The following is a 21,071-nucleotide window of genomic DNA, read 5'->3' as shown; positions in this document are numbered from 1 at the left end:
ATTTTTTCATATGTGACACTGAAATCCGATCCATATCCTATCTGCAGCATTGCGACTCAGACTGAACAGCCAGATCGGAATTAGTTCGACTTTTACGTCAATCCAACTCAACATTCGTCATAATTTGGTGCTGCTGGGACTCAAACATTTAGGCTGATGTGTCTGTACCAAAAAATTAAAAGATTTATCAAACCGCTCCGTGTTCGAAGAGGTTTAGAACGAAACGGCCAAACGCAGCCGGAGGAGGCCGAGGCAAAAAAATTGAAAGAATCCGAGGACACGAACCAAAGAAGTGACCTTGGCCAAATAACGTGGCCTTTTTACGGCGAACTCGAACACAATCTGAGTTATAAGCCAAGCTGTCAACCATTGCAAGATGAAACTGAAGCTCCAGGAGCAACAGGTGTTCGCTGGCTATCATGATTGTTTACCTCTGGACGAGCTACGTGAAGCATTGTTCTTTTGCGTATGTGGGTCGGTTTAGGAGTTGATCTATTCAGACTTACGTCACATACAGATCACATTTAAAAGATAATGTGAACAGCCAAACAAAAAAATCGGATTTGGTGAGGAAATCAGTTTGGGGCACTTTTACCTGCTGTGTAAATGTAGCCAAAACAGAGGGCTAAGTTGTAGGGGTGAAATGGGATTGGGCCTTAGCTGTAAAATTAGTCCTAGGTAGCTGACAATTAGTTATTCATAACTTAGATAACATTAGTGCTAGCCTAGCTAATGGACAGTCTTTCTATGATTGTCTTTCATGATGTCCAGTGTCTGTTATCCAAGAACCCTGACAAAGAGTGGCAAATGGTAGTTGGTCTTTGAAAGAAAATCCCACTGACTGCATACTTAGATTATTAAGATGAGAACAAAGTCATCCAGACTGATTTGCTGTGAAGCGAGAAACTCGCTGAATCAGAATTATTCACAGTGCCGGTGAATGGAACCAGTTGTCTGTAGTGAGGGATTTCATGATCATGAAATTTTAACTGTTGTTTATCGTATAAATAATTGACATTAAATCAGCTTTTCTAGTTCAGTGGGCCTCATTCACCATATCTTCTTCATTTGTTCTTGAGAAAGTCCTAAGAAAAAGTCTACACCAGATTCATGACGTGCTCTTAAACTGTGGAACTGTTCATATCTTTGTGCTCTCGATTGTGTGTAGATTCTGTTCTTACCTAAGAATAAATTAGAAAACATTGGTGAATATCAGAATTGTCGTAAAAAGTGTATAGATGAGTTTTAAGAAGAAATTTCTTATTACAGTTGGTGAATGAGGCCTATTGTTTGCAGCCAATAAAACACAAGCCCAGAGTGGCCAGATTGGCTGATTAGGCACCTGACCTGCTAGCCATGTTTACTTACACCAATCAGGCATTCTCGTTTTTACACTCATTGTCCATTTTATCAGCTCCACTTACTGTATAGCTGCACTTTATAGTTCTACAGTTACAGACTGTAGTCCATCTGTTTCTCTGATACTTTGTTAGCCCCCTTTACCCTGTTCTTCAGTGGTCAGGACCTCCATGGGACCCTCACAGAGCAGGCACTATTTGGGTGGGGGATCATTCTCAGCACTGCAGTAACACTGACATGGTGGTAGTGTGTTAGTGTGTGTTGTGCTGGTCTGAGTGGATCAGACACAGCAGTGCTGCTGGACTTTTTAAACACTGTGTCCACTCACTGTCCACTCTATTAGACACTCCTACCTTGTCAGTCCACCTTGTAGATGTAAAGTCAGAGACGACAGCTCATCTGCTGCTGCACAGTTTGTGTTGGTCATCCTCTAGTCCTTCATCAGTGGTCACAGGATGCTGCCCACAGGACGCTGTTGGCTAGATATTTTTGCTTGGTACACTGTTTTCAGTCCAGCAGTGACACTGAGGTGTTTAAAAACTCCAGCAGCACTGCTGTGTCTGATCCACTCAGACCAGCGTAACACACACTAACACACCACCACCACGTCAGTGTTACTGCAGTGCTCAGAACTACCCAAATAGTACCTGCTCTGTGAGGGTCCATGGGGGTCCTGACCACTGAAGAACACTAACAAAGTATCAGAGAAACAGATGGACTACAGTCTGTAACTGTAGACCTACAAAGTGCAGCTATACAGTAAGTGGAGCTGATAAAATGGACAGTGAGCGTAGAAACAAAGAGGTGGTCATAATGTTATGCCTGATCTGTGTAATAGCTGATACCGATGGTGTTGTTGAATTAATAGTGTGCACACACTGTTAATAATAAGATGAAGTTACTGCTTTCTTTATTTGCATTGTATAATTATGAAAACTAACTGAAAAAATGATTCCAGCCATCTTAAATAGTTATCATCTCATTGTCATCAGGCAATTGTGTACTCATTGTTACATACCTATTTGTAGTGTTTAATGCCAAGATGAACAAAAAGGTTGTTACGTGAAATGGGTGACTGACATCTGAGACATTGTTTTATGATAGTTTTGAGAAGATTTTGATCTAAAAGGTATTTTCAAAATCTATTTAAGTTTAGAATACCAGCAGCGGGCTGTAAAGGACATGTAGGTAGACTGGTGGATTTGGATAGTGTTATGACCCCACAGGAAAGTCTAGAGCAGGGGGCTTTAATTAAAATTCAGTAAGGTCCAGTTAGAGAATCATCAAGCAAAGGTCCGGAACATCATAACGTCTAACTTGCTTCATGATTCAGTGCCATAAACTGTTTACTGAAGCAGCCTAGTGGGTATATCATGATCTTATACAGTCAACAACTGAATGTCAAATCAAATAAAGTACAATTCAGTAATATTTTAACAACATTTATTGTCAGTTTTCTCTTTTTAGAGCACGTCATGTAAAATAGTCTGGCTCACTTTCTTCTCTGACTGCTGTTTTTCGCCTTGTCCCTGTGTGTGTCACTAACTTGAGTCTCAGTGCTCATCGTAATGTACAAATATGATTGGCTGAGTAGCGTCACGTGTGATATTTACAACGCATGTGATTGGTCTGCAAGTCTCCTGGCTCGCTAAAGCTATCCTAAATGCTAGAAAAGCTACACCAATTAAAATTTGACCACCCTGTCGAAATTAAATAATTCTCTATAGTTTATCAGTTATAGGTCCAGGTTGGCATAGGACAGTGTCTGGGTCTGGACTTGGACGGCGGTCTGCCTATTAATGACCTCTGATCTAGGGGATAATGGGGTCAGTAACATATGGTTTAAAATGTAACGTTTGGAATTGGATTCTTCTTTATATATATATATATATATATATATATATATATATATATATATATATATATATATATATATATATATATATATATAAAATTTATATATATATTTATTTATATATATTTATTTATTGCACGCTAGGGGTAAAGTACAGTCACGCTAGAATCACGGTTAGATCTCCAAAAACATGACTATTTACACTATTAACATTATTTACCAAATGGTAAATATGCTTGTTGCTAAAGAGGAAAAGATTCTCAACCTGGACGGCGCTAAAGGAAAGAAATAAACAGAATAAAGAATTTAAATTCTCACTTACCAGCAAAACAAAATTACTAGCTACACTGACCTTGCCAGACACACTCCTTGTCCAGTCTGGACACGTAACAAATAGTAAATAGTAAAATAAATAATAGACATGGCGACCCCTGGTTCCTATCACCACCACTGTAAAGAAATCTGAGTCAAAAACAAATCTCTCTAAAACAAGTTCTCATCCCAATGATTTAATAATGCAGACATTTTGTAAACACCAGCGAAATTCACCTTTAACAACTGGTTTTCTTCTGAGTTAGTGCCCTCTGGCTCTGAATCTTCCCGCAAATTGTGTCCAAGGACTAAAGGACTATTGATGTGTCCAGGAATAAGTAATGACACAAATGCAAGGTGACTTTCTGTAGACTTTCTCTGTGTAAAGAAATGAAGGGACGGCATCAGAAGCAGGACGATTACTCATGTTTCCTTTCCCTTGTGTGTAACAGGAGATTGTAGATGTCCAGACCCATGGCTTGGCTGTATTATGGAGGACACTGGGTAAGTCAGGCACAAGCTTATAGACCCAAGGCATGTTTATGAGTCATTTCTATCCATTGTTTTTTCTCGAACACCAATCTTCACACACATTATTCTAGCACATACACCTATCAGCCATAGCATTATAACCACCTCCTTATTTCTACGATCACTGTCCATTTTTTCATTGTGCATCTTTGTTGCTCTGTATTTACACAGAGCAGGTACTATTTGGGTGGTGAATCATTCTCAGCACTACAGTGATACTGACATGGTGGTGGTGGTGTATTAGTGTGTGTTGTGCTGGTCTGAGTGGATCAGACACAGCAGGGCTGCTGGAGTTTTTAAACAACTCAGTGTCACTGCTCGACTGAGAATAGTCCACCAGCCAAAAATATCCAGCCAACAGCGTCCTGTGACCACTGATGATGGGACTAGAGGATGACCAACACAAACCGTGCAGCAATAAATGAGCTATCGTCTCTGCCTTTACATCTACAGGGTGGGCCAACAAGGTAGGAGAGTCTAATAGAGTGGACAGTGGGTCCAGCAGCACTGCTGTGCCTGAACTACTCATATACCTTGTAGATTTCTGTGCCCACAGTTGCCCCCCTGTATGGTCAGTGGAGCTGAGAAAATGGACAGTGAGTGTAGAAACACAGAGGTGTCCTTAAAGTGCATCTGTAAATATTGCATTGAGAAACTGCGTATGTCTTACAGATACTACCTACCAAGGAAGTTCTCCCGTTGCAGTGTAGAGGAATATGTCCGCTTCCTCCAGGAGGGAGGGGGCAGCTGCCTCTTCAACAAACCAAACAAGGTGAGTCTGACTTGGGTTTAGCAGAACAATCAAGTCTACACAGTTTAGCCAGATATAGTCAGTCAGCCAGTACATGTCTGGTGTCTGAAGTTTCGCACTGGAGGCTAATGTTGATAACATTTAATGTACAGCATTTAGCATTGAGATTCTCCATTCTAGAGAAGCTTACTGGGTTTATAGTGGTGGTAATAGGAACCAGATGTCTGAAGACCTTAATACCTTTGAAAGCGCCCTCACAGAAGGTTGAAGATGAAGATGCAATGGAGACACTTCCTGGGGTCTGAGACAATGTTTTATGACAGGGTTGAGATGCACTTTTGGCCTAAAATGTATTTTGTAATCCATTCATGGTGCATGCAGGGCAGAATAGCTGTCAAAGAAAACTTATTTTTCTTGATAATCACTGTTGGAACATCACCAGCTCATGTTGAAGCCATGTGTAGGTTCACTGGTTGTTATGGATAGTAAATAAAATTAATCTGTGTTTTTAGTCATCACAACCCACTGGTTCCTATCACCATCACTGAAATCAGAGTCAGTAAGTTTCTCTAGAATGAACAGTTTCACATCAGACCTTTCTGAATGACTTTCGCTACTCAATGATGGAAGTTTTTAGAATTTCTAGAAAAAAACACGTTCAGCTCAGCGCTCAGGATTTTCACTGTATTAGGAATTGGGATCAAGCCAAAATGTGATGACTCATGACCTGGAGTGTAAGCTTCCATGACTTGTTAGCTACATTAGTAGTTCTAGTTCAAAGAAGAAAACCTGAGACACCAAACATGTCTTGCCTGATAAACTACATTTAGGATAAGAGTGGAACCATGTAAATGAGTTTTTTTTGCCACACTATTCCTTTAATGCTGCCTAGCCACAAAAAAAGTGTCAGGTTTTAAAGTGTAGTAGATATTTACCATGTCTTTTTATCCATGCAGTTACTGGATCCTCCAGAATGTGGGAACGGATATGTAGAGCAGGGGGAAGAGTGTGACTGCGGTTCCCAAGTGGTGAGTTCACCAAAAACAAACGACTATTTGGCACTGTCTCTGGCGCAGCACTTGGTTGATATTGCTTCTGATGTTGGTGATTGATGTCAAAGAGATGTTGCCTCACCCCACAACTATTTCAAAGCACATTGACAAAGAAGCACTAAAACTGAAAAGATCTCTAGTAGACAGTAGACAGTAGCCCGAGACCATCAGCAAATATGGGTGTGCTGTCACAACAGATATTTGCACAGAAAACTATAGTGAGACGTCGTTCCTTTCAGCTACTATCCATTACATAGACCAAAGCTACAATCTTGTATCAAAGGTGCTTTTTGCAAGTGCATCTGAGCCAGGAACCAGCAAGACAGGCAACAGCAGTTCCATGTTTTTGGAATTGATTGCACCTGCATAGGCACAGGACATACAGTCATGTTAGTAACTGATACAGGGGCAAGTGTATTACTCAGCGTAGTGCTTTTGCAACTGCAGTGGTGGAAAATATGTATGAGGTCTCTCAGCTTCTGTTTGGTCACATAGTTCAAGCATTCCAGACAACAAGGCAAGCTGACGAAATCTCTGAAACAGGCGGCAGAGGCCCGGTGGAATTCAGATTTCGATGTGCTAGACCAGGGGTCGACAACAAGTGGTTCACGCGGCTCTTTTACTGCCCTGTTGCGGCTCCACAGCAGAATTAGATTTTTAGGTAAACATAAAATAATCCTCCTTTGCAGTAAAATAAATCTCTGCTGATCGTTCAACACAGTTTTAACAATAAATGGTCTTAAACACTGGAATTAAATGTAGCCTATTTCTGCTAATTCAGCCTTTAACCCTAAAGATCAGCACACAGGCTGCTGGTCACACAGCAACGCAAACAACAGTCTCACCTAGCTAGTAGCTAATGAAAATGCAAAGAGAAGGATTTAAGACAAACATTAATATTTTGGACATGAATGGCCTTATTAATCACTTCAGCTGGTTTCCTGATCTGTTTCATCTGCAGCGAGAAACTGTCAAACACTAAAAAGTCACAAAGCTATAGTTAGCGTCTCATTCAAATTTTCCTGTTCCACCTTAAATGGTGCAGCTGTTACATTCTGGCCAATGAGAAGTGACTGCAGCCTCGTCAAAGACTCTAACATCGAGACTTTTTCAAAAAACAACAATATGAATTAAATGCAACAATACTGCTGGAGAATAATTTATATATATATATATATATATATATGACAAGATCAAGCGCATCAACAAAAGCATGCTGGCAACTGTTGTGTCCTTTCTGGCGCCTTTTGAAGACACAACAAATGATTTAGAGTCAGAGGGCTTGACACAAAGTGGATCTCTAGTGCTAACAAGGTCTGTGACTAATGACACACTGCACCGAAGCGACAGCTGAAAGATGTTCCTGCATGTATTTAAGAGTAAAACTCGCACATCTGAAACATCAGGATCACACCACATTCACACAAGATTCAGTTTCCTCCCATTTTGGAGGACAGACGCAGCAAGCTAAAGCCGTCTTCAGTGAGCAGCATGCCTTTCCTTTGTGGGAATTCATCCAGGAATGTTCATTCTAGTTTAATTATTAAGCGATTGTAGTTTCAGTTATGACGTCCGTTTTTCCTTCATGGAAAAAATCTCACACAGCTTTCAGGATTCATTTGGGGAGCTTTTATTTATAGGCTACGTGTTTGTTAAATATGCTGTTTATTAATAAGTATCTGTTAAATATGCTACATTTTTATTTATAGTATTTCATTTATAGTATTTTTATAGTATCTTCTTTTGTAATTATTTATATATTATTTATAATAATTAATGTAGCCTACTGCATCTTTTTATATTTAGCTGTATGTTTCTGTTTACTTTTTGCTATGTTGTCTGCAGCAAAGCGTGGCTTACCAAAATAAATGCTCTTGCTTTGCCTACTTAACAATAAAATTAAAGTGACCACTATCTATATTTTTTTTGGAGAAAATAATTTATTTGTGAATGGAGCATGTGAAATATGTCATTCACCCTCATACGGCACTGCAGGCGGGAGTGGGTCAAAACATACTGAATGATTAAAAAATCAGTCCCAAGCAGACAGCTAATGTATAGTGCGGGGGTAACCATAGGGGTCCAAGCATTTGTGGAGCTATTAGAACACAAATGATGGGTAAATCTTTTTAGAACAGTCTCTGTTTTTATATAGAAGATATCTGCCAAATTTCATACATATTGATGATAACCTTGGTATGGTTAGCAACAGCTTTTAAACAAATAAGTCCAAATACCAGTTTGTGCTATTGTACTTGCATAGTTATTGAAATAAATCCCCAGTAATTACCCCAGAGTTTTATTCTCATAGTGCACCCGAATGTTAGAATAAAATCGCTAAAGATTTCTGCTGAAAATGGTGCTGGTGGACCCAATTACGAGGATTGATTTCTGGACTTGTCACTTTTTCCACTGTTCGTGATTTTCCTTGTCTGTAATAACTACCTACATCTGACAGCAATGTCAACATAAGTGCTGTGTTTGTGTTGCAGGAGTGCTCCCGAGCTGGAGGAGCATGCTGCAAGAAGTGTACCCTTACCCATGATGCAATGTGCAGTAATGGACTCTGCTGCAACAGGTGTAGGGTGAGCACATTTGACTATCTACTATATGTATGAACATCAGCCTACATCAGTTCCTGGAAAGCTTTGTGGTGAGAGATGTTCTGATGAAAAGACACACATACCACTTGTTCGTGCCCTTTCAACACACAAACCTGAACAAAAAGTTTCCACATGAACAAAATATCAATACAACAAAGAATTAACACTAAAAAGAAGTTACACATCCTGTAGTCTCTCATCAGTGGTTGGTTTCTGACCACAGAGACACTCTTGACTGGACATTTGAGGATGCTAGACCTCTCTCAACTTGATAGTCTGGCAAGCTAGTGTTTTCTAATGAGGCAGATGGTGAATATAATAAATATAGACTTAAAGGAAATGGTTTGATGAAAAATCAAGTTTAGCTAGTAAGTTAATGTTGACAAACACTAGATGTCAATAGTCCAAATAGTCCAGATCTTTTCTGTAAATACGTCCACAACAGTTCTCCAAACCTGTGCGAACTGCATACATGTCTTCATTAAGTTGGTGCAGACTTAGATGTGGTTTAATTGAGCAAACTGCACCGCGTAGCTGAACGCTGTGGGCAGCAGCTTTTAGACAACAGGTGTTGTGCCGAATTTTGACTCCCGTTTCTGTGCATGCACATCGTGCTGGGCTGTGGTTGCGAGATTAAGGCTGTGATTTCTGTTGTTTTTTTACATAAATAGCTGTAAATCTTGAATTTTCAAACTGAAGAAAATGTTTATAAATGGAAACAACACAAATCTCAAACATAATCTGGCACCTGTTTGCCATGTGTGCACATAAGGGGAGTCAGATTCTGCAGGGGAGTCAGAATTCAGCACAACACCTGTTGTCTAAAATGGCTCCTGCCAGCGTTCAGCTACATGGTGATGTTTTGTTAATTTTTATAGCCACAGCAGTGACCTATTTATCACTGTTATGTAATCTCATTCCAGTTTTTTCCTACAGGTGTTCTGTTTGAATACATTGTTGACATTAGGCGGCTGTATTTTCCCCACAGCAATATGCAGCATGTAACGTAACAATGAACATAAAATATCATGCAGCCAACTTATGGTCCGTGGAAGAGTGGTTTGAGAAATTATACCCTAATGATACCCAAAACCTCCTCCTCATTGTACACCTTAATGAAGACCTGGATGCGGTTTGAGTTTTGTGGGTGTATTGATAGAAAAGAATTGGGTGACTATTGGCTTGTAGTGTTTGTTAGCAACATAAGCCTCGCAGTTACAGTGCTAAACTAAAATTTGGACATCAAACATCTCTCGGCTGGACTACATCTGGATTAAATGGAAAAATGTGTACATTTTTTTTTTCCGCCAAACCCATTCCATTAAGTAAATCCAGGTTTATATGGATCTTCATAACTTGCTCTGTATGTCTGTGTTTCAGTATGAGCAGAGAGGAGTAGTGTGTCGAGAGGCAGTCAATGACTGTGACGTCCCAGAAATGTGTACTGGTGATTCCAGCCAGGTAACTCACCTTATTCGTATTTTTAATTTTATTTTTCTTAGCATAGAGTGTGTATAAAATGATGGAAACACCACACAAAGTACTCAGACTCATTGGTGATTTTATCAGAAACACCTGTCATATAGGTGCAATTTGTAGGCTTACAATTTTTGACTGTAGTCTATCTGCTGCTGCATGATTTGTTAATTTCCCTCAACCACCATAGGACCACCACTGTCCACATAACATCTGGTCAACCATTTTCAGCATAGCAGTGTTTGTACACTTTGGACGTGTGCAGTCAGACACTGTAGCTCATCTGGAAACACTCAGTTTGTGTTTGTCATCCTCTGTCCCTTCATCAGTAGTTCGTTTCTGACCACAGGACCACTGTTGCAGGTTGCTTTTAGGTGGTGGACCTTCTATATGTTTCTTTTTTAAAAGGTTCATATCGTGTAAAATCAAGTTTTTCTCACTTTTTTAAATAAAAGCTTGGTACAATATGTAAAAATGATCCACTCCCCAGTATATACAGTCCATATATAGAAATTAAGCTGTAAAAACGGCCTGTTTTGTGATGTCACAAAAAACCAATGCATTTACATGTATCTGCTTATGTAGTCTACATCAGTTTAGCTCCACCCCTTCGCACTGAAGTTATAATGCACAACACAGAGCAGCCAATCAGTATAGAACTTATTTATATGTATCAGTCTAAAAGGTACAGTGATATAAGCAGCCTTTTTAATTCTAAGGGATAAAGCTTGGAAATGGTCATGTAGAAATGAATTATGACAGTTTTGGTACTTAAACCTGTGTAAGAGTTATAAGTGACCTCAGGGGACAAATTATACACAAAAAAATGTAGAAAATGGGCCCTTTAAATGTTTGTTAATAGTTAATGCTTGTCTGGTCAGTTGAGTGTGTTACATATCATACATGTGTGCATTCATCAAGTTAATTAAAATAGATTCTGATAATTCAAACATTTTCTAACAGCGTTTTACAGAGAAAATTCTGTGTGTCAAATGATTCAACAGTATTTACAGTCCTTATTTTCTTGTTTTTCTGCAAGTGTCCCCCTAATGTTCATAAACTGGATGGCTACATGTGCGTTGCAGGACAGGTAATCCACTCAGTCAAATAACTGACTAACAAGCACTTTCTAGCACTTTCATGAGGGTGCTTATAACGTTATCTTGTGTGTGGTGAACAGTCCCACAGGCTCTGTCGTAACACACTGCCTCTCTGCCTCGCTCTCTCAGGGTCGTTGCTATGGCGGCCGCTGTAAGACCAGAGATGCCCAATGTCAAGCGCTGTGGGGGCACAGTAAGTAATCAAATCATCAAAAAATGCATTTAGTTTTTATTACAAAAGTAGATTTCAGTGAGATCAGTAGATCTCAAAACTCCACTCCTAGAAACCAAGTCCTTATAAACTCTAAACAAAGTCTAGTGTAATAGATCAAGTATGTGGAGCAGCTCGAGAAAGCATAGCTTAGAAGGTCTTGGCTTCAACAGAAACAGCTTGGCCTGTTGTAGCTAGCTAGCAAAAGTATGATAATCATTCAATTAATCACCTTTTATTTATACTCGGAGTACATTGAGGGTGACCCTACTTTATAGTGTGGCCAAGCATTATTAAAAAAAAACAACAACCAAAAACATTATTGAGACAATGCATGAGAAAATAAATGAATGGTGTACACAAGTTTATTACTAGTTAGTCTATTACTAACACCTTATTAACCATGTGAGATATCATAGTACCCACCTAGCAACACCTTAGCAACAATTTGGGATACCATAGCAACTACCTAGCAACCACCTGGGATACCATAGCAACCACCTGTCAACATCCTCCAAGCTTAAGATATGCAATCACTAAGCGTTTTCTTCAGGAAGTGCACTTTTTCTAGTTTAACTAGTTTACTGATATATTATATGATATTATGAATATTTTTTTCATCCAGCCATGGTACCCTGCCATGGTACATGTATTGAGTGACCCTTTCAATTGTGGATCCCTTCAGCGTAGTAAGAAGATATGAAAAATAACTGTGTGTAATCTTGTAGACAGAATGCACATAAGCACCTAGAATAAGCAACAGTCAAGCTTTTTGCAGCATATCTTATAAGGTCTTTGGCGCTAATAGTGTGCCATATTAGTATCAGCATTAGCATTTTTACATGAATTCCTTCAAAGTTTCTTTAATTTTCAAATAGCTCTCCGATCCTCAGAGGTCAGGCCAGTTGCTTGGCCCAAGTTCAGAATGCTAGTTGAAAGTATTAATTCAATTTACATCTAAGGAGTGTTTAGCTGTAAATGATCTCATGTTTCAGCTACTCTTTTTCTCCAAAAACTTCAGAAATCTGCACCAGCTGCTATTAACTTTTAAATTACAATGAATTATAAGATATAAGACGCTTTGTTTTTTCTGTAACTAAACATGATGGTGTTTATTAGATGAATGAGTATTATCAGTAAGTATTTACAGTGGCTAACACATCACATCACCGAAAATACCAACAAGGAGATCAGGAGCTTATGTGTTTTTTGTTTTTAGATGCAGCTGATCGTATCTGCTATGAGAAGCTGAACACTGAGGGGACGGAGAAGGGGAACTGTGGGCGGGACCCTGGTGGACAGGGCTGGGTCCAGTGCAACAAACAGTGAGTAACCTCTCACTCCATACACACTGCAAGAGCGTTATGTACTCTTGTGGGTCTGAAGCTGAAGTTATTCAGTTTGCCTGTTCCATCTTAAACGGTACAGCAGTTACATTCAGCAGATGCTGAGTCTTTCAGAAGTAAAGATGAGGAGGGCTTCATCACTCTGTGAAAGACTGCACCAGCAAATAGTACAACAATTCAAGAATGATGTTTCTCAATTTAAAATAGCAAAAACCTTCGCTTTTCATCATCTACATAATTAAAAGATTCAGAGAATCTGGAGAAATCTCTGTGTGCAAGGGACAAGGCCAAAAACCAGTATTTGCTGGCCATGATCTTTGGGCCTTCAGACGGCACTGCATCAAAAACAGACATGATTCTGCAGTGGAAATCACTGCATGGACTCAGAAACACTTCTGAAAACCACTGCCTGTGAAAACAGTTCATCACTGCATCCAAAATTGTAAGTTAAAACTCTAAAACACAAAGAAGAAACCAAATATAAACAGGATCCAGAAATGCTGCCACCTTCTCAGGGCCAGAGCTCATTTGAAATGAACTGAGGGAAGCAGTCCTGTGGTCTGACAAATCAACTTTTTGGAAGTCATGGACACTGTGTCCTAAAGACCACTAGTGATTTGTTTACAGGAGGACCTTGACTAGCAGATTCTCCATGTTTCTGAATACAAAGCACTTGAGCACAAAGACTTTGTAATTATAACTTTGCAAGTGGGAAATAGGATTTGACGAGTCTGTGAAAGCAACATAAAGTCACGCTGTACCAGGCAGAGAAAGGAACAAAGACACATGCACTCCATACTGGAGAATGCCTTTCATACTGAACTGATATTGCCATGCAGTGTTGTTCTTTGTTCTTGTTTGATTGTTACTTCTTTTTCTGACACATTTTCCTCTCTCTCTCTCTCTTCTGTCTGTCTCAGGGATGTTCTGTGTGGTTTTCTGCTGTGTACGAATATGACGATGAAGCCGCGGTACGGAGATCTGCAAGGAGAAGTTACAAGCCTCACAATCTACCATCAGAACAAGTACCTGGACTGCCGGTAAGTGCGAGTGTAAATCTGAAAGAAAGGTAGATGCTAGTACAAACAGTAGATGTGAAACACTGTCTGTTTACATGCAAAGATTTTTGCCAATCTGATTGAATACATTACCTTCACAGATTCAGACTGAGGTGTTTATGCTCACTCTGTTCAACAATCTGATGGAAATCTTCGTTTACATGTACGCTCCAAGTAATCTGATCGGAAATAATGCAGACTCAGTAAAATGTGTACCTCATGTACTTATAAAAGAAGGCAGAGAGGAAGATGTCATGTTCTGAGACACATAAGCTGGACGTCCATCCCACCGCCGTCTTTTGAAGATCAGGGCATAAACTTCTTCACCTTTACAGACCAGTTTCTGCTCCCACAATGTTGAATATTATAAACTTTCACTGTGACGCGACAAACATGCAGAACGGACTTAAGCTTTCTGATTGGGAATGTAAACAGATTCAGGCATTTACACAGTTATTATTCTTCTATTTAACAGATTATTTACAGATTTACCTACCTCGTTCAGTCAGATAGAAATTGTATTCCGAATGGCCTCAACAAGAATAGACTGTTCCGATTGAAGTGTTTACATGGACGTATTCTATTGCGATTGAGCTATTAGTCAGAATATTAATAGTTTATTAGGTTCCATGCAAACAGACAGAGGGACGTGTCGGTACGTGTCCACTGTGCACAGAGCAGAATGCTCTATCTGCTTCCTTTGCCAGGGGCTCACCGCTTGAGGGGAGTGTCTGCCTACAATGCTGGACTTGAATGAACTTGTCAATCAAAAATACATGTTGAGTGAACTCTCTATTCAAGTAGGCTACTCTCATAAATATACAAAGCACTTTATATTATATCCTATATATTGGCACACAACTAAGAACAACAACAAATAAGTTGGCCTGCTGTAATTGTGATACTGTGCAGTCTGTTGACTGACTAGGAGCAGTGACAGTGTCAAATACTTTCTCAGTATTCCTTTCACTTTTGTCTTTGTATTTATTAAGTTTTGTATCCTACAGAATGGAAAGCCCAGACACAGCCATTAGTAACTTTCTGTCCATGCTGTCCAGGTGGAACTGTGTAAGAAGTTGTACACTGACAATGGACAGTTGCATTTGCCTGATGGGTCAGTGCTGCATTTGCTGAAATTTGACCCTAAAGAAAGACTGAGCAGTGCATTTTGTTATAGTTATATGACTGGACATTAGTTTCATTGTATGAACACGTTAATAGTGCAGAACCTGCACAGGAAAATCACATCATGTCCACAGAGAGAATACGGTCATTCATTTCTATCTCCAGCATCCAGAGAGAGCAACACATGCCCCCATCCCAGCTTTGTGAAACTTGTTGCTGGCATCAAATATGTATCTTTCCCAGAAAACAGTAAAATGTCTGTTTCAACATTTGGTATGTTGTCTTTTATACTATTTTTGATATAATTAAATATAGGCTTTACATGATTTGCACATCATTGCATTCTGTATTTATTTACATTTTGCACAGCTTTCCGACTTTAAATAAAGAGTTGTAAATAAGAGTTGTGGGGTGCTTAAAACATACATTGTATCATTATGTAATAAAAATTGCAAATAATACCTAACAATAATTTTATTTATTTATTTACTTATTTATTTTTCTGCCGATTCTTTTTAGTCATTCAGTTATCTAACAATAGATTTGATTATTCTAAGGATTTTTTTATTACTGGAAAAATATAACAATTTACCCAAAATAAAGTCAACAACTTTTCAAATTAATATGTCAGTATTTTATTACATCATCTTACAAAGAAACTTGGTGACAATACCACACATCCGTGGTAAGTGCAGTTTTTATCATCTGAGTTTTGGGGGAAAAACAAAAATTGCAGGATGTAAAGGATGTAAAACCCTTAAATTTGGTCTAGTTTGACTTTCCAAATGATGGACTCTGCCCTCTTTGTGTGTTTGTGTGTTGCGTGTTTCTGCAGAGGAGGTCATGCAGTTTTGGAGGACGGCACAGATTTGGGTTATGTAGAAGATGGCACTCCGTGTGGTCCCAACATGATGTGTCTGGACCACCGCTGCCTACCTGTCATGACTTTTAACCTCTCCTCATGCCCAGGGTCATCATCTTCACGCATCTGCTCTGACCACGGGGTGAGCTGATCAAAATCATATTTCTAATATGATGCTAATACTCAACACACACTTCAAACTATATCCAGGAAGGTATAAAAATGGGACGTGAGATGTGTCCAGAGTGATGAGCAGCGCTGTAGAGTGACCAGGAAAGCTGTAGAACCTCAAGAATGAAGTTCTAATAAATAAAAAAAAAACAATGATCATATAGTAAAATTAATATCTAGAATAAAATGTAATAAAGTCATGATCTACAATTAGGTTATAATAAACGTATTGTCCAAACATGAGCAGTAATAAAATGATGGAATTAGGTTCTAATGAAATTGCTATCCACAATAAGGTTTAAATTAAATTAAAATGGTAATAAAATAAGTATTTGGATTAAAGTTATGTCTAAAATAAAATTCTAATAAAACTAATAACCAGTTAAATAAAAGTTAAATAAAATTATAAGCTGCTGTAAAGTTCTAATAAATGTATTGTCCAAAAATAAATTATAATAAGGATTTTGTTTGCATTAAGTTCTGATAAAATTAATATCCAGAATGAGGTTCTAGAAACGTAATATCCAGAAAAAAGTTCAAATAAAATTAATATCTAAAAGATTATAAAACTATTAAAATTAATAACCAAAATGAAGTTATAACAAAAATAATCTCTAGAATAAAGTTCTGATTAAAGTAATATCCAGAATAAAGTTTAATCATATTAATTATAATCTACAATACAGTTCTAATGCAAATATTGCCTAGAAGTAATTTATAATGGGTCAAATAAATGAATATTTAAATAGAAGGTCTAATAAAATTAATATTCACAATAAAGTTATAGTAAAAGTATAATCTCAACGTTCAAATGAAACAAATTTTCAGATTAAAATTTATAATAAAAAGAGAATTCTCACATTTTAGCACCACTTTACCCAGAATTCACCACTGACTGTATTCAGACTCCCACATATGGGGCTTTTTTCTGCATGCAATAGCACAGCCTAGTGGTACAAAGTAGTTTACAGCATTTAACAATAATTAGATTGTTTCTTTTCCCCATACAGAGCAGTGAAGCCATCACTTAATATAGTGACCTCAAGGAATCAGTATGAGATTTGATTAGAAATGCAACATTAGGCAATAATGGATGGAGTGAAAGTGTTTGTTGTGCTCATTAAATGACATAAATTGATTTATATGTTTTTTTAATCAATTCTAGGGGTTGTTATTTTTAAAATTTGTTATTCGATGGTGACACAGCAGCACTGAAAAAGTTCTGTTGGAGAACTTTTATTTATCTGAGCCAAATCCATCTAGGTAGTACATAACAAGAGTTCTATAGATTGAAGACCTTTTAAAGTATAAAATATTGAAAATCATATTGAACTCTCTGTCTATTGATGTCGACTGACCGATTTATTAAGTACAAGTCTTTGGATCTACACTCATTGCCATTTTATCAGCTTCACTGACATTATAGGTGCACTTTGTAGTTCTTCAATTATAGGCTGTAGTCCACCTGTTTCTCTGTATACTATAATATTCTATAATATTTGACCTGCAGCTGATTTGGTCAGATTCTGTTCCTGAACAAGCTTTTCGATCAGCAGCTGTGATGGAATAAATTAATATCTTGATAGATGGTCTAGTAAAATTTAACATCCAGAATAAAATTGTAATAAAAGTAATATTAAGAATAACATTGTAACAAAAATAATGTTCACAATAAAGTTATAGTAAAAGTATACTCGCGAATAAAGTTCATAAAGCTAATGTTCAGAATAAAATTGTAATTAAAAGAAAATTTTAAAAGATAAGTTAGAATTAAACTCTAATACAATCAATATTCAGAATAAGGTCTAATTCAACTAAAGTGGAATTATCCAGAAATGAACAGAATACAGTTCAGCAAACAAGATGGACTGTGAAACGTTTTATAGACTGACCGGAACAAAAGAACTTTAAGGGTTAATGTGACAGATATTGAGAAATCTGAGCTGAACCTTATATTGAGATCTGGGGAAAAAACTGCTGCTTTTCTTTGGCTGAAGGAAGTGGTGATATTAGACCATGTGATACAATATTTGGGGCTTCTTTGCTTTACTTTTTTGTTTGTTGCATAAAAGAACACTTGAGGTTGTGTGTTTATGATAAAATAGCCTCACAGTTGTGATGATTTACTTACTTGCCTTTGACTCATGTCTGCAAATGAATCACAGCTGATGTTATTTGTGACTGCGCTCCATGTGCTCTGTCATTTAAATGTTGTATGTACTTATTAATATTTTATCAGACATTGTTATGGCCTTATAATGACTGATTTAAAACATTCATTTTGAAAATTATTTGTAGCATATTAGCCTGGATGTATTAGAAATGCGGGACATTTATTGCATCATGTCAGTTGCTTGTTTTAGTGTTGATGTTTCTTGTTTCTCTCAGACGTGCAGCAACGAGGTGAAGTGTATCTGTGACACAGACTACACAGGGAAGGACTGTAGTGTGTATGACCCCATCCCTGACCCCCAGCTTCCAGAGGGACCAGAGAAATACAAAGGTTTGCCACCGGGTTTGGAGTTCTGGGCTCAGCTACCCAAAAACCACGCTCTTAACTGGTAGAGAGAGTGTTCAGTGTGTTGCTCTCTCTACTATTCTTTTTGAGAATCATATTTGTGGTGAGATGCTTTCGAGACACCATAGCTCTGCTAATGTGGTTTCGGATGCACTGTTATGTGTAAACATGCACAAATGTGTGTCACAAGGCGAAAAACAGAACTTTTGTTTCCTTTTGCAGGTGGAATCTGGCCCAAAACTAAGCAGTTTGTGTATTTATTTTAATATGTGCACAGACTAAATGAAAGCTCTGTTGATATTTGGAATAAAAGCTATAAAAGCTAAATGAATGAGGTAACTTTAGTATTAGCTAGAGAAAAAAAGACAAATTCTATGTAGTAGCCGGAACAAGCAGTGTTTTTTCTCAGTAATAGATAAAAATCATTAACAATGTAGGCTAATAGCTAGTAAAAATAGCATTAGATTGAAGGAGGCATGAGGCACTTCTGACCCAGATAAAATAAGGATAAGGGATGGTTGACTGTAATTACAGATGAGCCGGAGTCCTAGAGAGCGTATTTGTCCTCAGTCTCTCCAGGGGGTTAAGACGACCCTCCCTCTTTACTCCCATGCAAACTTCTGCAGGCGTCTGCTGACTTAACAAAGTTGGAGTTAATGTTCTCCTCAAAGTCTGTTGAGCTGTTCATTGATGGCAGTTTGGAAAGATACAATGACGCTTTGTGTATCTCAGAGGAAGCACGTACTTACCTTCGTTTCCCTGTGTGGTAGCATTGTGTCATTGGGGAGAACTAGCTAGCACAGTTAAACTGGTGAGAAAAGTTGGTTTAAAAGCCAATCAATAAAAAAAATATCAGTATATCAGTGATTTAAAAACCTTTTACCCAGCTGTCAAAGAGGAGGCCCAGGTTGTACTTGCTGGAAGAATATTGTACAGAACACTGATACACACAGTGGGGACCACTAGATACCACTAGAGAAAATGCTTACATTTTGCGTTCATCTCTAATTTATTACAAAGTGTTTTATTACAAATTATTAATATAATGCTTAATATTATAAGCATAACAATGAGTGAAAAGTAGAATTCTTGAAATGTTTTCATGAATTTCAGAATTTCATAGTATTTCAGTGTTTCCAGTGGTTGTTTAGTGTAGTGGATAACACCTCTGCCTTCTACACTGTAGACTGGGGTTCAATCCCCACCTGGGCAAACACCCTACACTATACCGATAAGAGTCCTTGGGCAAGACTCCTAACACCACCTTGGCCTACCTATGTAAAAAATGATCAAACTGTAAGTCGCTCTGGATAAGAGTGTCAGCCAAATGCTTTAAATGTAAATGTTTCATAGACTCTGATCACTAAGGCTACGTTTACACAGCAGGTAAAAGTGGCCCAAATCCGATCTTTTTCCTCATATGAGACATAGATTTGTAATTTGTGTGGCAGTGTGAACGGCAAAAAACGCATTGAATCTGATATTTTCAATTCCGATTTGAGACGCTTTCATACTGATCTGATCTACTCATCAGAGGCTTCTGTCACTGTTAGGCTACGTTTACACAGCAGGAAAAAGCTTTAGTAGAACGAATCTGACTTTTATGTACAAAGGCCTTAACATGTTCAATATCACAGATTTGCTTACATTAGTGACCTAGTATTTATTTTTATTCACCCAGAAATATAGTACAGAACTGGAATATTTCATTATATTTGTCGAATGTTGTCTTTTGAGTTTTTTGAAAATTCAAAAATGGTCTGTTGTTTATTTTCAGGATTAAATGAAAACATTCCCAGATCTCCACCCACGCAGGCACGGGGAGAACATGCAAACTCCACACACAAAGGTGTCCAGGGTCCTCTCTGTGTGGAGTTTGCATGTTCTCCCTGTGTCTGAGTGGGTTTCCTCAGGGTTCTCCAGTTTCCTCCCACAGTCTAAAGACATGCAGTTAGGCCAATTGGACATGCTACATTTCCCATAGGTGTGTGTGTGTGTGTGAATGTGTCTGTCTGTCTGCCCTGCGATGGACTGGCGTACCTGTCCAGGGTGTATCCTGCCTTCTGCCCAATGACCGCTGGGATAGGCTCCAGCACCCCCCCACGACCCTGAGGGAGAAGCGGCTTAGAAAGTGTGTGTGTGTGTGTGTGTGTGTGTGTGTGTGTGTGTGTGTGTGTGTGTGTGTGTGTGTGTGCATTCCCAGATTTTCAATGTGGTTTCAGAATTTTGGACCTCACTGTATCACTGTGTGTGTTTATACATATTAATTATTTGCATAATTTGAAAATATCGCCTACTCTTTAATCAGTGATAGAATTTCAGACCAAAAGAAATGCTCCAAAGTCATTTAGATAAAGAATTAAATAAAATTTAAGAATGTTTTATCCTCCTCCTGTAAATGTATCGTTTTGGACACACAGGGTTTTGTTCTGTTTCTTCTCTCTCTCTCTCTCTCTCTCTCTCTCTCTCTCTCTTTGCAGGACCCAGTGGCACAAATATAATCATTGGCTCTTTGGCAGGAGCCATTCTGCTGGCAGCTATAGTGCTGGGGGGCACTGGCTGGGGATTCAAGTAAGAAAGCTTTAAGGGGACTTTTTCTATCAATTCCAAATTTCTGCATAATTTAGGGTTGATATAAATAGATATACAGGTTGATATGAACAGAATCATTTAGAGTGAAAGTAGAGTGAAATGGTATAATGTAGAGACTTTACAGTGGTGCTGATAGGAACCAGGGGTCA

At 38.3% G+C, this 21,071-nt stretch overlaps 1 protein-coding gene across 2 annotated transcripts in view; it reads left to right on the top strand.

The window, feature by feature from the left end:
* Window positions 1-21,071, top strand: part of adam11 (ADAM metallopeptidase domain 11) — a 65,585-nt gene that overhangs the window by 39,067 nt on the left and 5,447 nt on the right. For both annotated transcript variants that reach the window (XM_017704543.2, XM_017704542.2), the window contains exons 15-26: window positions 3,979-4,030; window positions 4,730-4,829; window positions 5,765-5,836; window positions 8,353-8,445; window positions 9,844-9,924; window positions 10,979-11,029; window positions 11,169-11,232; window positions 12,470-12,575; window positions 13,517-13,636; window positions 15,615-15,783; window positions 18,201-18,315; window positions 20,811-20,901. In XM_017704543.2, coding sequence (XP_017560032.1) covers window positions 3,979-4,030; window positions 4,730-4,829; window positions 5,765-5,836; window positions 8,353-8,445; window positions 9,844-9,924; window positions 10,979-11,029; window positions 11,169-11,232; window positions 12,470-12,575; window positions 13,517-13,636; window positions 15,615-15,783; window positions 18,201-18,315; window positions 20,811-20,901 — 1,114 coding nt within the window. The remainder of the gene's footprint in view (window positions 1-3,978; window positions 4,031-4,729; window positions 4,830-5,764; window positions 5,837-8,352; window positions 8,446-9,843; window positions 9,925-10,978; window positions 11,030-11,168; window positions 11,233-12,469; window positions 12,576-13,516; window positions 13,637-15,614; window positions 15,784-18,200; window positions 18,316-20,810; window positions 20,902-21,071) is intronic.

Source organism: Pygocentrus nattereri, chromosome 13 (genome assembly GCF_015220715.1).
Source record: "Pygocentrus nattereri isolate fPygNat1 chromosome 13, fPygNat1.pri, whole genome shotgun sequence".
In the NCBI taxonomy this organism is placed as follows: domain Eukaryota; kingdom Metazoa; phylum Chordata; class Actinopteri; order Characiformes; family Serrasalmidae; genus Pygocentrus; species Pygocentrus nattereri.
Note: the sequence above shows the minus strand (reverse complement) of the source record. Positions and strands in the feature narration are given on the sequence as shown.